Source organism: Silurus meridionalis, chromosome 12 (assembly GCF_014805685.1).
Source record: "Silurus meridionalis isolate SWU-2019-XX chromosome 12, ASM1480568v1, whole genome shotgun sequence".
Lineage (NCBI taxonomy): Eukaryota > Metazoa > Chordata > Actinopteri > Siluriformes > Siluridae > Silurus > Silurus meridionalis.
The window spans coordinates 10,927,050-10,943,819 of record NC_060895.1 but is presented as its reverse complement, the minus strand read 5'-3'; the positions used below and the strand labels follow the sequence as shown (position 1 = coordinate 10,943,819).

Here is a 16,770-nt window from a genome sequence, read left to right as displayed (position 1 = left end):
CAAATATTGTGTAAGGCTTTTAATAATGTAACGTAAACAAATAAATGCACTGCATTGATTACAAAATTTCCTGAACTTTAAATGCACCCTTCTTTTTTTTTTTTGGTCCTGTGAACAATTGAGGATTTCGAGAAATTAAAGATACCATTAAACCCATGTATTCAAATCACCAAAATATACTGATGAAACACTGAAGTCTTGATTTTTGTAATCATTTACAGTAACATGCAGATACTGTATTTATTACCTGGTAGCAAAAGAGGTATTAAAATACGATTTACAGAATAATTCTATATAAATAGTATAAATATGTTCTGTTTTATATAAATACATATCTAATGCTTTATTATGGGAACCAATGTTACATTTGTAACCCCAGGAACTGGTCATGATATGGGTCATATGTTGAGGTTGTTACATCCACATATTGAAACACATGACCAAGCGGGAGACCCGCTTCTTATTAGCGAAGTCATTGTGGAAGAGACGCATAGCATCATACTTTCTATCCTCTTGATGAAATGCTGAGGAAAAGATGTATCATTTCTGTAGCATAAACTGGTCAATAAATTCATTCTGCTCAGCTTCGACTTTGGAGAGAGCCTCGTATTCAATTCTGTACCTTTGAGAAAACAGAACAGGGAAGGTAAAGAGGGAAGATTTGAGTGAACACAGCTACAGATACAACACATTGCGACCAAAACAAGGAAAAGTCCTTTTTAAAAAAGTGCAAAACCTTTCTAGCTGCATCCTCTTCTCAGCAATCAGAGCCTGTAGCTGTTGCTGCTGAGCGTCTCGCTGTTTTGCGACCGATTTCAGAAGATTTCTAGCACCTATCGCCTGTCCAATCATACACACGTCAGGTTCCTGCGGTTCATACTCAACTTAAGCATTTAAAATTAATGTACACACCTTCATTTTCTCTTTCTCTGCTTCTTTGGCCAATTCATCCACCATTTCAATAAGTCCACCCACTATCTTCTGAAACTGGCCGATTTCTGTTAAAACATAGGGTACACTGTTAATGGTTAAATAAACAACTCTGTAAACATGTCTTCACTTTCAGCCTCCAAACATCTCAATTTATTTATTTAGCATTTATCTTGTAGGGCAGTGGTCCCCAACCCCTGGGCCGTGGACCGGCACCGGTCCGTGGGTCAGTTGGTACCGGGCCGCACAGAAAGAATACATAATACATTATTTCTGTTTTATTTATTATCTGATTCTGAATGATGTTTTATTTTGGAAAATTACCAGATTCTCTCTGTCACATCTGTCTATGACTCTTGATGCATGTCAAAATGCCTCGGCCACATGTCTTTCCTCCATCCGCTACCTTCTTCAAAGGGCTGCTCCAGCCGCTAACACATAATACATTACCGCTAAATTCAAACCCCCAAGCGTGCAAAATGAACAAAACAACACCACAGTGGATTCATGTTTATTATTATATTTAGAAAATACCAGTCGTATCGTTTTATTTTGTTGTATTTATCCGCCACACCTTCAAGGCCTTTTCGTGAAAATATTGTCTGACATTAAACCGGTCCGTGGCGCAAAAAGGTTGGAGACCACTGCTGTAGGGCAAGAAAACTCTCTGATTGGATGCCAGTTCGTTACTGCAAACACACATCCACAGACAGGAGTAATTTAACAGTGGTGTTTTGGAATATACAGAAAGCCAAAAGAGAAAACATGAAACTCTGCAAAAATAGAAACCCAAGCTCAGGACTCGCTGTCACCACACTGACACAATTATCGGATACCACAACACCAGGTCAGATCGGAGAGTCTCTCTGGTCCCTTGTCATTATAAATAAGAAACATTATACTGTACATGTCTTCACTTTTTATAGCCGTAATTAATGACAAAGTTTTTTTATTTCTATAACGACTGGTCTCAGTGAGGTTTATATGTTCAATAAAGGTCACTAACACACTGTATATGTATGTAATATTCCATAGGAAACTCATGAGAAGATTCAGTAAACTTACTCTCAACAAAGTCTTTGCATTCCTCTTTGAGCTCGGTGGTCTTCTGGGAAACATCTGGATCGAGTACTCGTAACTTGTTGAGCTCATCAAAATGAAGTCCAGCGTCTACCAGTGGATCTGTAGCCATGTCCAGGAGACAGAGCTCGCTGAATGACACGTTGCTTCGTCCAACAGACGCACAATGAAGCTGCTGTCGTTCTGTTTGAACACAAACAGCACAAATCTATTAATGTACAATGATTTGTAGTACCATGTATACACTCTACAGTACACACACTACACTACAGAACACACACTACAGAAAAAAACACCACAGAAATAATACATAACTTACATTATTTCTGTATTATTTATTATCTGATACACTACACACTACAGTACACACACACTACACAACACTACACACTACAGTACACACTACACTACAGAACACACACTACACTACAGTAAATACACTACACTACAGAACACACACTACAGAACACACACTACAGTACACACTACACTATAGTAGACACACACACTACAGTAAATACACTACAGTACACACTACACTATAGTAGACACACACTACACTACAGTACACACACTACACTATAGTACACTACTCTACAGTACACACTACACTACAGTAGACACACACACACACACACACACACACTACAGTACACACTACACTACAGAACACACACTACACTATAGTACACTACACTACAGTAAATACACTACACACACACTATAGTACACTACACTACAGTAAATACACTACTCTACAGTACACACTACACTACAGTACACACACACTACACAACACACTACACTACAGTACACACACTACACACACACTACACTACAGTAAATACACTACAGTACACACTACACTACAGTACACACTACACAACACACACTACACTAAAGTACACTACACTACAGTAAATACACTACAGTACACACTACACTACAGAATACACACTACAGTAAATACACTACAGTACACACTACACTACAGTACACACTACACAACACACACTACACAACACACACTACACTATAGTACACCACACTACAGTAAATACACTACACACTACACACACTACACTATAGTACACTACACTACAGTAAATACACTACTCTACAGTACACACTACACTACAGTAGACACTACACAACACACACTACACTAAAGTACACTACACTACAGTAAATACACTACAGTACACACTACACTACAGAACACACACTACACTATAGTACACACCACACAACACACACTAAAGTACACTACACTACAGTAAATACACTACAGTACACACTACACTAAAGTACACTACACTACAGTAAATACACTACAGTACACACTACACTACAGAACACACACTACACTATAGTACACTACACTACAGTAAATACACCACACACACACACTACACTATAGTACACTACACTATAGTACACTACACTACAGTAAATACACTACTCTACAGTACACAATACACTACAGTACACACACACACACTACACTACAGTACACACTACACAACACACACTACACTACAGTAAATACACTACAGTACACACTACACTACAGTACACAGACACTACACTATAGTACACTACACTACAGTAAATACACTACAGTACACAATACACTACAGTAGACACACACACTACACTACAGCACACACTCTACACTATAGTACACTACACTGCAGTAAATACACTACACTACACTCTACACTACAGTACACACACTACAGTAAATACACTACTCTACAGTACACACTACACTACAGTACACAGTACACTACACACACACACACACACACACACACACACACACACACACACTACAGTACACAACAACAGGACACACACAACAGTACACACTACACTACACATTCAACAGTAAACACTCTACACTACAGTAAACCCTATACTATACAGTAAATACTTTACAGTACACACACTACACTAAAGTAAACACACTACACTACACACTAAAGTACAGTACACACTACAGTACAGTACACAGTACAGTACACACTACACTACAGTAAACCCTCTACTCTACAGTAAACACTTTACACTACAGTACACACTACACTACAGTACACACACTACACATTCAACAGTACACCTTACTCTACACTCTACACACTACACTCTACACTCCACACTGTACACACACTCTACATACTACACTTTACACTGTACACACTACACTGTACACACACTCTACATACTACACTCTACATACTACACACTACACTGTGTACACCCTACACTGTACACACACACAACACTGTGTACACACTACACACACTACACTGTACACACACACTACACTGTGTACACACTACACTGTACACACTACACTGTACACACATGCTACACTGTGTACACACTACACTGTACACACATGCTACACTGTGTACACACTACACTGTACACACACTACACTGTACACACTACACACACTACACTGTACACACTGTACACACTACACTGTACACACTACACTGTACACACACACACACACACACTACAGTGTAGTGTGTGTGTGTACACACCACACTGTGTACACACTACACTGTGTACACACCACACTGTACACACCACACTGTACACACACTACACACACTACACTGTACACACACTACACTGTACACACACTACACTGTACACACACTACACTGTACACACACTACACTGTACACACTGTACACACACAACACTGTACACACACAACACTGTACACACACAACACTGTACACTGTACACACTACACTACACTGTACACACTACACTCCTGTGCCAGATGCAGGCCGATCGAGCTAGCGGCTAACCAACAATAGAGCTAGCCGACATGCTGGTTTACCAGCGTAGGAGCTAATATGCTATTCAATATTATAAAAATGCTCGCATCTTTTTTTATAAATTAAAAACAAAGTTCAATAACCGAAAAACACAACATAATTTTATCTCACCGAAAATACAAGAAAGCAACTCCTTCCTCGCTAACACACGGTATGTGTTACAGGGAGCGGGCCAGCTGATGAAGCTCCGCCTCCATTCCACTGTGTCTCCGCTGCCTGGGAGACGGGTCGGGTGGTACCACTTTGACATCAAAGGGGAGCTCTAATTCCCAAGCTGGAGGCCTTACCTTAAAGCAGGCTGCCTTGTTCTATTTAATACTTGGAACAAATTAAATCACGAACCGAGTATTTATTTAAAACACACGGTACAGTAAACAAATTGTAATTACATGATACTCCTGTGCAAGCTAAATGAAAGGAATCCCTGTTGACATAGAATGGAATGGTTCAAGACGTATCCCGTACAATAAACGGCGCAATTAAATAATTTTCCACAGAACAACGTGGCATTCCTCCTCTCCTCTCTTTACTCACCTGCCCTTTTCTGCTATATGTGATTCTTTTCCAAACTGTTACCACAATGCTGGAGGCACTCGCTTGTACAGGAGGTCTTTAATTGCGGTATAATACAATTTTGCATTCACTTGAACTTGAAACCCAAACCTGTTCCAGCATGGCAGTGCCTCTGTGCACAAAGGGATCTCCTTGAAGATCTGGTTTACATGCTCTGGAGAGGAAGATCTTGAGCTCTGATCTCATCCCTACTGAACATCTTTAGGATTAATGTGAAGGCTGACTGCATGACAGAACTCCTCACTTACATCAGTACCTGCCTTTCATAATACCCTTGTGGCTGATGAACACAAATATCCATAAGCACACCAAAATCTAGTGAAACATCTTCCCAGAGTGAATATATATATATATATATATATATATATATATATATATATATATATATATATATATATATATATATATATACACACATTACAAAACAATCTGTAGAAGTTCCAGATAAATAAAAAAAAGCCCAGTAATAACGAGGACGAAGTGATCTTTATGTTTCGCTACTCTTCATCAACCATATTTTATATTTTTATTAAAAATGTAAACAAATATATATATAACAGCTAAAATAAAAATCACCAATGCAACACACATTTATTCACAATGTTCTTTCTTTACTCAGATATGAAAAATAAACTCCACCAGAAAACAATTTTTAATTACTAAACATTTGTTTTACTGATTCACCAAGTCTCAAATCAAGCACTAAAACACACCTTACTGCACACATCCGACAATTAAAACCGCCCATGTGGAAACATAGCAAATGTTCCGTTAGGTGTCTTGATGATTTACATCACACCATAATTGCTTTAAAACATTTACAAGAATATTTTGTCTATGTTGATTAGATTGCATACAGCATCCATATTTGTCTATGTCCATGTTGATTAAATTATTAAAAATATCTAATCAAATATCTAAACACATGACTGAAATTGGCAGATCAGTCATGTGTCTTGAACCCATATCTGTAGTCACCTCTGTAATGTCTACACTACACAGCCCCTACGCCAAGCTTCTCAACCATAGCAGAAGAAGAGATCCCACCACCTGCCCTCTGGATCCAATCCCTTCAACTATGCTTTAGACCATCTGACAAGACCTCCTGGCGTTTATCTCACAGAACAACCTCCACGATCCAAGCAATTCAAAGCAGCGCATTCCAAAGAGACGGCACTTTGACTGTCTCTGAGAAACTACATGGTGCTCGATCAGCCAAGCTGTCATCTGTACTCATCCTTCTTGACCTTTCAGCAACATTTGACACCATCAACCACAAGACTCTCTTGTCTATCCTCAGGAGCCTTGTATCCGTGGAGCAGCTTGGGAATGGTTTGCTTCCTACCTGGAAGGTCGCTCATACCAGGTTACATGAAGGGGGTCTACATTTGCCCTATGCAGACTTTCCACTGGTGTCCCACAAGGCTCGGTACTTGGTCCCCTCCTTTTCTCCCTCTATACCCACTCTCTTGGTGAAGTCATACCCTCAGATGTTTTTTTTTTTACCAGTGCTATACTGATGACAATCAAGTAATCTTTTCTTTTCCTCTCTCAATACCACAGCTTCTGCTCGGATCTCGGCATGCTTGGAGGACAAATCTTCGTGAATAAGTGCTCATTAACTAAAACTTAACCCCAGCAAAACCGAACTGCTGGTCATCCCAGGTGATTCATCTTCAGGTCAGGATCTCAGAATAACTCTTCATAACTCTCTGCTCTCCCCTTCAGCCACTGCTAACAACCTTGGGGTAACTATGGACAATCAACTGTTCTTCTCCTCACATGTTGCTAATGTTCCTCGTTCTTGTTGATTTCTTTTCTACATCTGAAGGATTTGACCATTTCTGTCCACACAGGCTGCTCAGGTGATAGTTCAGTCTTTTGTCATTTTGAGACTGGACTACTGCAACTCTCTGATGGCAGGTCTTCCTCTAAATGATATTCGTCCACTGCAAATGATCCAAAATGCAGTAGTGCAACTTCAACCTGCCCAAGTTTTCCCACACCACCCCACTGCTGCGCTTCCTTCACTGACTTCAAGTAGCTGCACATATCAGATTCAAAACACTGATGCTTGCCTACAAGGCCAAAAATGGACCAGTACCATCTTACCTCAGAGACCTTATTACTTCGCTCACTGCACCACGCTGTCTGAGATCCTCCAGCACTGCTCGACTGGTACCACCTTCTTTTAGGGTAAGAGGTAAGTACACTTCAACGCTCTTCTCTGTTCTGGCACCGAGGTGGTGGACTCAACTTCCCCTAGATGTCCGTACAGCAGAGTTCCTGGCTATCTTTAAGCGACAACTGAAGACCTTCATCTTCCTGAAACACTTAAATTAGCACTTTCCAAGTTTGTAGAATTCTAGGGTTATATTTATATTAAGTTTGTAATCTGGCGTACCAGTGTAGATCTATTCATAACTAGAGACTCAAAGCACTTTTGTACTTCGCTCTGGATAAGGGCGTCTACTAAATGCCGTAAATGTAAATGTAAATGTAAATGTACAGTAGTGATATTTTTGGGACAATTCCTAAAGTCATTACACCGCTCTCCGGGCAGTAGGGGGCAGTAATGCTCAACGACCAAAGAAGAAAGCGAGCAATGAAGAAAAGTAGCGGCATTAGCGCCAAAAAGCGATGAATGATACAGTATTTGTGTTTAATATGTAACTGTGTTGAGCAGGTAAGTGTAACACCTGTTATAATAGCTATTGTATCTCTGTTTACTTTATACAAGTGGACTTATGACACAGGTAACAATATTATACAGTTAAATTAGCGAGGCTGATCTTTTACACAACTATTGTTTACATTATAATTCGAATTTAGTTTATAAGAGGGACAGTGCAGGTAGGACATTTTTGAAGACAAGGTGAGAGGTGTGATTGAGATGGTTTGAACATGTGCAGAGGAGGGACATGTGGTATATCTGTTGAAGAATGTGAAAGATGGAGGAAAAGAGGAAGGCAAAGGAGGAGGTTTATGGATGTTGTGAGGGAAGACATGCATGTGGTTGTTCTGAAAGAGACATACTGTATGTAGAGGACAGTAGTGACCAGTCGTTCATGAACGAGTCTTTAATGTGTCTTAAAAGAACGAGTTGTCTCAAATAGTGATTTGTTCAATTGAGTAGTTCATCTCATAAGTCCTCTGGTCCGAGACGTTCGGTCACGTGACAAAAACAAACAAACGACACAGCAGAAGATATGAGAGGTGAAGCTACTCATTATGTTTATCGTAATTTGTCCTTCGCTTCATTGTCAAATTTTCATTATTGGAACTATAGTCAAAGTTCGTGTATGTAGACATGTTGGGGGATCTGCTTATTAAAAATCCAGTTTATATTATTTCAGAATCTTATTTCGATATACACTCGAAATACCAAAGGAATATTTGATATACACTAATGATATTACACTCATGGTTGTTCTGTGCTTAGTCATACTTTTGCTATAAGTTTAGTCGTTCTGCGAGTGTATATCAAATATTCCTTTGATATTTCTGATCAAAGGAATTCAATGAACTAAATGACAAAAAAAATTTAAATGTTCATTATGTTGAACGAGATTCAAACAACCAAGTAACTAAAAGAGTAAACTAACTGTTATGAAGAAGGATGATCCGCTGCGGCAGACACTAACGAAAGAAGATGAAGTGTATATTTTAAATCTTTTCTCCTGAAGGTTTGAATCACTTCTCATACTCATCTACTTTGTGTTGTCTCTTGCCTCTTATCCTTGCAGATGCTTGATGGTGGAGAAGTATGCCTCTGTCAACTCAGTCCCAGTCAGGAAACGATAATTATGTTCTGGTTGCTAGTCTGGATAATGTCAGGAACCTTTCCAACATCCTGAAAGCGATTTCCTTCAAAGACCACGCGATATTTAATGTGACACAAAACGGACTAAAGGTTACCGTAGAAGAATCCAAGTGTCTTCAAGCAAATGCTTTCATTCAGGTTGGTGCTCGATGTAGATCGTATGTAAAATGCTGTTTGTTTGTACTTTTTACTTTGTGTGCTACAAAGTGTATTTGTTCCTGCAGGCAGAGATTTTTCAAGAGTTCACCCTGAAGGAGGATGTAGTCGGATTTCAGGTGAACCTCACAGTTCTGCTGGATTGTCTCACCATCTTTGGCGGAAGCACAGTGCCAGGCATGTAGTGAAGACAAACCATACAAATACACTGAATGTGTTTGCATGCTGATCATCAGGTCAATAATTGTGTAAGTTAAACGTATAGGATCCAACATTAATGTATAAAGTGTGTATCTTTTTCTTTTCCTATTAAGGAGTGAGCACAGCTCTGAGAATGTGCTACAATGGCTACGGCTACCCGTTAACCCTGTTCCTGGAGGAGGGAGGAGTGGTGACCGTTTGCAAGATTAACACGCAGGAGCCAGAGGAGCCTTTAGATTTCGATTTCTGCAGCACTAATGTCACCAACAAGGTGATCCTTCAATCTGACAGCCTGAAGGAGGCGTTTTCAGAGCTGGACATGACCAGTGAGATCCTGCAGCTGACAATGTCACCAAGTCATCCCTATTTCAGGTAGAGATTTAAAAAAAAAAAAGCAGGAGCAAATAATTGAAAGCAAAACAGATGCATGATCAGGAGAGATTTAATCCTGTTTCTGGAGAGACTGTGGGTACTGGATCCAAGAGCTGTTCAGAGGAAATGACTGAATTCATATGGCCATCCTGTCTTTACAACTGTCCAACAGGTTTACAGAGAACATGCCAAGATGCAAACACTTTCTGCTATAATTTTTGATTATTATCTTATTATACACAATTTAAGAATTTTTATTAGTAAATGTCGGCATTTAAAATGAGTACATGTTATAAAGAGCGCTCACATTGTGTACTAGACGTATTTTGTTTAGGTTCGTGTTAAAATCCCTCATAAATGAACTACGACTTTCTCCATCAGACTGTCCACATTTGGAAATTCAGGAAACGCACATTATGACTACCCCAAAGACTCAGACATGATGGAACTGTTTCAGTGCACTAAGACGCAGACCAACAGGTAAAAGATGTCTTTAGTCATTCCCCTGTTCATGTTATAGTGTTATAGTGATCTCCTGATCCAAAGCCCAATGCCTTAACCACTGAGCTACCACCTCCCTGAATATGTTTCCAGAATGTTTTTACCGTTTGTAATTTTTGGATTAGTTCTAGTATAATATTGTACATATATAAAACAGGAAATGATGAATACGGGAGCGATTTCAGTCACACTGAAGGCTTTTAATGGGAAAATTAATTTACTGACATCATTCACTGTATATCAGCTTCTTATCGCTCAGATATAGTATCTCCTTGACACAACTGTTTTTGTTGTTGTTCTATGGATACAGTGTGAGTCACCTCCTGAAAGCTGTACACTGTTCTCTTACTGCTCTTACAGGTATAAGATGTCACTATTAAAACCCTCCACTAAGGCTCTGGCCTTGTCCTGCAAAGTGTCAGTGAGAACAGATACCCGAGGTTTCCTCTCCTTACAGTATCTTGTAAGGAACGACGATGGACAGATTTGCTTCGTTGAATATTATTGCTGCCCTGACGAAGAGGTTGATGAAGAGTAGCGGAACATAAAGGACACGTCGTCTTCGTTACTATGTATCTGGAACGTCTACAGATTGAGTTGTTCGTTGTTTTGATCTTTAAAGATTTTGTAGTTTGTTATGTATTGTATATTTGATATGACTTTATCATAATGTGTAATATTACAAGCAATATCTTGTAATTTATCACTATATGAATAAATAATGAAAATCTGGAACACAGTGGTGGACGATTCTTTTCACAGATCCTTTTCCATTTCCATGCAAATCTTCTTTTTTTATTAATCAGAGCTTAGATTTGTTTTATATGAAGTAATATATATTAGTAAAATATATTTTATACATATAATACAAATATTAGGTAAGTATTTGACTCAATATGTATTGTATTAGAGCTGCTAGAGCTTTATCTTCCTGAATATTTAATTCACATAAACCTGTTATACATTCACTACATATTGACAGCTCTTTCTTTTGTAATAAATGTGTGGTTATAGTTGAAGTTATTAAATTATTTTTTTTGGTAAAATTGTTTTTATCCCAATAAGCTTTAAAGTGATTACAAGACATCCCAAAGGTTGTATTTTTGTTACACTGGAGAAAAATCACGTCCAATGTTTTATATTGATTCCTGAATTTAGTTTAATCTCCTCTTGAACTGCTTATTAGAATTAAATGAGTTTAATCCAAACTGCACCTCAAAGTAACTTATGCTCTTTTGGTGGAATAAAGAGCTCCATGGGACCAATAAAGCCAGAAAACTATTGTACACAAACTATATATACATAAGATTTGAACAAGGGAATAATGTTGATAAAAAATACTTCTGCACTGTGCTGTGAGGGGAAATTATTTGCAAGTTAAATAGGGCCTGGAATTTGTATGGCTGAAAGGTTAAAAAAAAAATCTAAACTATCTTAAATTTCCAGTATGGTATTATGATCAGCTAAATGGAAGAGTGCATTGTATTTGCCCTTGTTGACACACCTGACTGAAGCCCTTTGGTGTGAGTTCGAAGAAAATACACAAAAGCACATGGTTGTTTAAACCCCTTCAATTGGCTGCTTAATAATATGCTGTGACCAGCAGAGGGCGCTGGAGCATGATATATAATTTACCCAGGAACTACTGCCACCTTATGGTGCATTTCTGTTTAAATACAGAAATAAAGCACTTTATACAAAAAAAAAAAAAGGTTCACATTCGTATTTTGTTATTTTTTATTATTCGAAGGAAAGCGTGGTGGAGTTTCCCATGCAAAACGTTTCAGCATTAAAAAAGTTGGCATTATTGGACATGAATTTGCTACTAGTTATTGTTATACAATCCTCCAAAAAGTTCTTAAAGAAAGGTACATCAGGACAGAACTCCACTTATCTCACCAGCTGTTTTAGACAAGTTATTGGGGTGTGAATGATGCAGTGGAGGATGAAGTCCATGATGCTGGAAGCTCAAGGACCAATCGTTTTGTGTTCGTGCAGCAGCCGAGGTAACGCTGTTTCCGGGCAGAGGAGCGTGAACTACTGGAAAATCACCACGCATGCGCACTCGACACACACCGACTCTTGTGTCTCACTTGTATGTCCAACTAATCCAAAGCCAAACAAACAATTATATATGTGCAGAGAGATGATAGAGGCGTTTAAGCAAAATAATTAAATAAGATACCATTGAAAAAAGTTGATTGTAGGTTAATAAGGCACACGTGTGTATAAAACACAATACGCAATATGACCGAGTTCGTTCATGGCCTCATTTCAAACGAGACCATTGGTGTCTTTCAATGCATGAGATATTCGATCGAGTGCTCTGAATCGCCTGAATAGATGGCTATCAGCACACAAGCATCCAAACAAACAGTCAAGCGTTTGACCAAAGCACGAAATCTAATACTGGGGCAACATCACCTCTCACATACATGTCAGATGCAAACAAGTGAGGTAGGCCACCGAATTGGCCCCCATTTTTTTCCCCACTAGTGAGTCAGCGAGTATCAGGTTCGAGCCTTAGCACGGCTAGGTTTTGTAAACACACACTCAACAGTGACCTAATTGTTGTGACAGTCCAACAATTAGCAACAGGAGAGCTCAGGAGAGATAAAACGAAGGTGCATACCAGAGTCACAAGAGACAGTGAGTCATCAACATTACATCAATTGGGTTAAAGGATTATGCAAGAGAAATGGAAATATGTATGATATAATTGGGTGGATTTTGGAATGGAAGCATTTTTTTATAAGAAGAAAAAAGAAATTTGTAAAAAAACAGCTGTGACTGTATGGAAATGTTTCAAAAGCTTAATTCAGTGTCAGACAGAGAAACAGCTACATACAGTTTCATTTTTAAGAACGCGAAATGCTAAATGCCAAACAAAGGTAGATATTTTAGATATGCAAATATGAGATCCAGTGGGCTGTGTAGTACAGATTCTTTTTCCAGTGAAACCTCTATCAGCCATGCAAGCAATATACTTCTAAAACTGTAGGAGGTGAAACCAGTTATATCAGTTGTATCAGCTGTACACATGAAAAAAAAAAAAAAGAGGCCAAAGTGAATTTATATTAAAACTATATCTAAGAATGATATCAAATATTAAAATCATGCCCATTATTACTCAATCATAACAAGTCAGTCAGCTTGAACTCAATGTTCCCTAGTTGGCTAAAAAGATCCCTTATCACATGGAAGCCCCACATACATAAACATGGCATTCCTGTGCATTGTGTAAAAAAAATTACTCTTTCGAAAAAGGCCATTGTTTGCTTGTCTCTAGAAGTCACATGAGGTCACAATGACAACAGCTGGACTTAACAACACACCATCAGGTCAATCGACCCATGACTCCATTGACGCTGCTCCTCCCCATTTCCATAGTGCTCCCTGGATTGCAGTCATGTGTGAGATGGTCCCACATGGGAACGATGAGATCATGCACGTGCATCTGTAACCTAACACTTTGTTCCATATGCATGATTGAGTGGCATCACAGTAAGTGGAACTTGCACAAATTCTGAGTCGCATGGCAGCATCTTTCCTGTGTATATATATATATATATATATATATATATATATATATATATATATATATATATATATATATATATATATATATATAAAATGATTGTCACAACTCGTGATTAATCGCAACTTAATCACACATTTTTATCTTTTCTAAATTAACCTTGAATTAATATTTTTTCAAGTTTTTAATACTCTCATCAACATGGGAATGGACAAATATAGATGCTTCATTCAAATGTATGTTCATTATTAGTGAAACCAAACTCAACATAGAGCATGAAGACAAAATATTCTTGTAAATGTGTAAAAGTAATTCTTCTAATTCAAATAGAACCTTTGCTATGTTTCACACGGACGGTTTTAATTTCCGAATGTGTGCATCATTCTGGATTTTGCCTGATTTAAGACTTGACACATCAGTAAAACAAATGCTTAGTGATTTAAAATTAAGTTTTCAGTGGAATTTATGATTTTTTTTAACATCTGAGTGAAGAAAGGAGGTCGTCAATAAATGTGTGTTGCGTTGAAGGATTTAATTTCGTCTCTTTTATATTTATCTATTAATTAAAAAAAAAAAAAAAGGTCAAACAGAAATGCAAGCTGCATTAATTGCTTGTTAATAAAAATTGTGCTGTTGAAATTAATTTGCGTTAATGCACTATTACCATGTTAATTTTGACAGCCATTAATATATATATATATATATATATATATATATATATATATATATATATATATATATATATATATATATATATATATATATATAATTTGTTTAAAATAACCCTTCTCTTGATTATCTTTAATTGACTTATTCTTCAAAACATTTTTGTGGATTACAAAGGTGTCTTTCTACAACTGTGTCTTTCCACTTTAGGTTTCCAAATGTCAAAACACGTACATTTCCTGACCAAAACATGTCTTTACCTACTTCAGCATTATTTGGATCACTATTTTTAGATTATTTGACCAGCACCACATCTGGCATAGTAAATATCACTCTCTGACTGTGTCTGAAATCTATCGAAGTTGCATTTTGGCACCAAATGTAAATTGTGTTGTTTATTTTGGCTGCTGTTTGGAAGTGGGTTTTTTTCATCCACAGGTTCCTATGACAGCCCTCATGTCAGGTAGCTAAGTTTTTATAACATTTGACAGACTTGTGCTTCATCTTATTACAGTTAATCTCTATATTTAATCTCCTTTTTAAAATCAACACATTTTGCATACAAATTTAACTTCCAGATTTTTCCAAAAGAAAGTTTGGTTTTACAAAAACATGACGCAAACATTGTGGACAAAATACTAATGGCTACTAATGAGCACTATTATGAACTACATCTTGCTGAAACTTGTTTCTATTTACTATATAGACAAAAGCACTTAGTGGAGTTTCGTCAATACTTCACGTGCTTATGTGCAAAATAAGTGTGTATAAATTCAGTAGGGAATAAACAGAAAAGTAAAGGGAATAATGAGGGCTGGTGTGATGTGAACTGACACACAGTGGATTTTTTTATAACAAGCATTTTATTTGTCTTATATGAAAATGATTTGCAAACCATTACAAAACCTTATATTACTGAATGACACATTGTGGTTTTAAGCTTTTATAATTATATTTTAATGTTGCGGAGCAGGAGACAAATTAGTCCCTGTTATCCTATTACTGTAGCTATAAAAGTCTTTATTTTCCCCTCTCTTGAAGTGAAAGACAAAAATCACGCAGTTTGTTAACAAAACATTTGAATCTGTTTATCAGGGATAGATTGTCCACTATAAAAGTCCCTGACCTTTTACAGCTGATCATATGGAAACAAATTGACCTCAACTTTCAGTTTTAATTACAGCCAGAACTACTGCAACAGAAGTAGAACATGTTTTACCCAATCAGATCTGAGAAATTCCACAATGCTGTAGTATAAACCAAATATTAATTCTTGTTAACATGAAAACAAGGATATACCTCAGCCCAGAAGTGAAAATGATTTACTGTAGTTATAACAGGGAAATAATTGTAGAACGTGTAATGTTTTGGGTTGTTGGTCATCAAAAACAATTAGGAATGAAACCGAGACTAACAGAATATGTTACTGGAATTTGCCTGAGGATAATTATAAAAATACATAAATAAATAAAACAATGAAAACAAAAATAAACATAATTTTTTTAAACTGTATTGTCTGTTTCCACGTGTTCACAGAAAGCATTTTGTGCAGTAAATACATTTACTCTGACTTATGTACACCATCTAAAAGAAGAGCTGATACCCAGTCCACTGTTGCAGGATTGAAAGGTGTGTTTTCCTCGAAAATGTTTTTTTACATTTTTGTCTTTCAGCACCATCCCATTAGTTTATATGGAGAGGCAGCTGCTGCCCTGTGCTACCTCACTCACCTCTGACAGCCACTGGTTAGCAGCCACTTATGGTGACAGCAATGACAGCTAATTTGTTAAAGTAGAGGGGAGACGTCTATAGCCCTAGAGATGAAGTTTACTTTACCCGATACCAGGTCAGATAATGGATGACGTCATTGTGACAGACTAACACAGTGCACAGAGAAACACATGGTCTCTTTCAGCTTTAGCCACAAGTACACACAAACCTTCACAAATACACAAACAAAGTGATTTCCATAGTCGGTATTCGGTGTTAAAAAGAAGTAAAAGTATATAAGGGTTACATAACAAGTGCATTGTTCAAGTTAATAACCTGTCCTGGTGACTCATGAAAAT

General features: G+C 37.6%; 2 protein-coding genes across 2 annotated transcripts; one reads left to right on the top strand and one right to left on the bottom strand.

The window, feature by feature from the left end:
* Positions 1 to 4: 4 nt before the first annotated feature.
* On the bottom strand, positions 5 to 5,106 carry ift20 (intraflagellar transport 20 homolog (Chlamydomonas)). The gene is made up of 5 exons (XM_046862589.1): positions 4,983 to 5,106; positions 1,996 to 2,193; positions 913 to 998; positions 737 to 840; positions 5 to 622 (listed from the first exon to the last, which is right to left on the bottom strand). The coding sequence occupies exons 2-5, from the start codon at positions 2,120 to 2,122 to the stop codon at positions 541 to 543; spliced, it is 399 nt and encodes a 132-aa protein (XP_046718545.1). The 5' UTR covers positions 2,123 to 2,193; positions 4,983 to 5,106; the 3' UTR covers positions 5 to 540.
* Positions 5,107 to 8,018: 2,912 nt separating this feature from the next.
* On the top strand, positions 8,019 to 11,232 carry rad1 (RAD1 homolog (S. pombe)). Its single transcript, XM_046863044.1, has 6 exons — positions 8,019 to 8,130; positions 9,191 to 9,405; positions 9,492 to 9,600; positions 9,738 to 9,996; positions 10,378 to 10,476; positions 10,858 to 11,232. Exons 2-6 carry the CDS (start codon positions 9,211 to 9,213, stop codon positions 11,033 to 11,035), a joined length of 840 nt encoding a protein of 279 aa, XP_046719000.1. The 5' UTR covers positions 8,019 to 8,130; positions 9,191 to 9,210; the 3' UTR covers positions 11,036 to 11,232.
* Positions 11,233 to 16,770: the final 5,538 nt, after the last annotated feature.

What these genes read in the sequence shown, in the direction of transcription:
- ift20 (XM_046862589.1), bottom strand. Translation starts at nt 2,122, where the DNA reads ATGGCTACAGATCCACTGGTAGACGCTGGACTTCATTTTGATGAGCTC. An exon ending in ATGCAAAGACTTTGTTGAGA is followed by an intron (nt 999 to 1,995) that starts GTAAGTTTACTG and finishes ATGTTTTAACAG; the next exon opens with AAATCGGCCAGTTTCAGAAG. An exon ending in CAGAGAAAGAGAAAATGAAG is followed by an intron (nt 841 to 912) that starts GTGTGTACATTA and finishes ATGATTGGACAG; the next exon opens with GCGATAGGTGCTAGAAATCT.
- rad1 (XM_046863044.1), top strand. Translation starts at nt 9,211, where the DNA reads ATGCCTCTGTCAACTCAGTCCCAGTCAGGAAACGATAATTATGTTCTG. An exon ending in TGGCGGAAGCACAGTGCCAG is followed by an intron (nt 9,601 to 9,737) that starts GCATGTAGTGAA and finishes TTTCCTATTAAG; the next exon opens with GAGTGAGCACAGCTCTGAGA. An exon ending in ACTAAGACGCAGACCAACAG is followed by an intron (nt 10,477 to 10,857) that starts GTAAAAGATGTC and finishes CTGCTCTTACAG; the next exon opens with GTATAAGATGTCACTATTAA.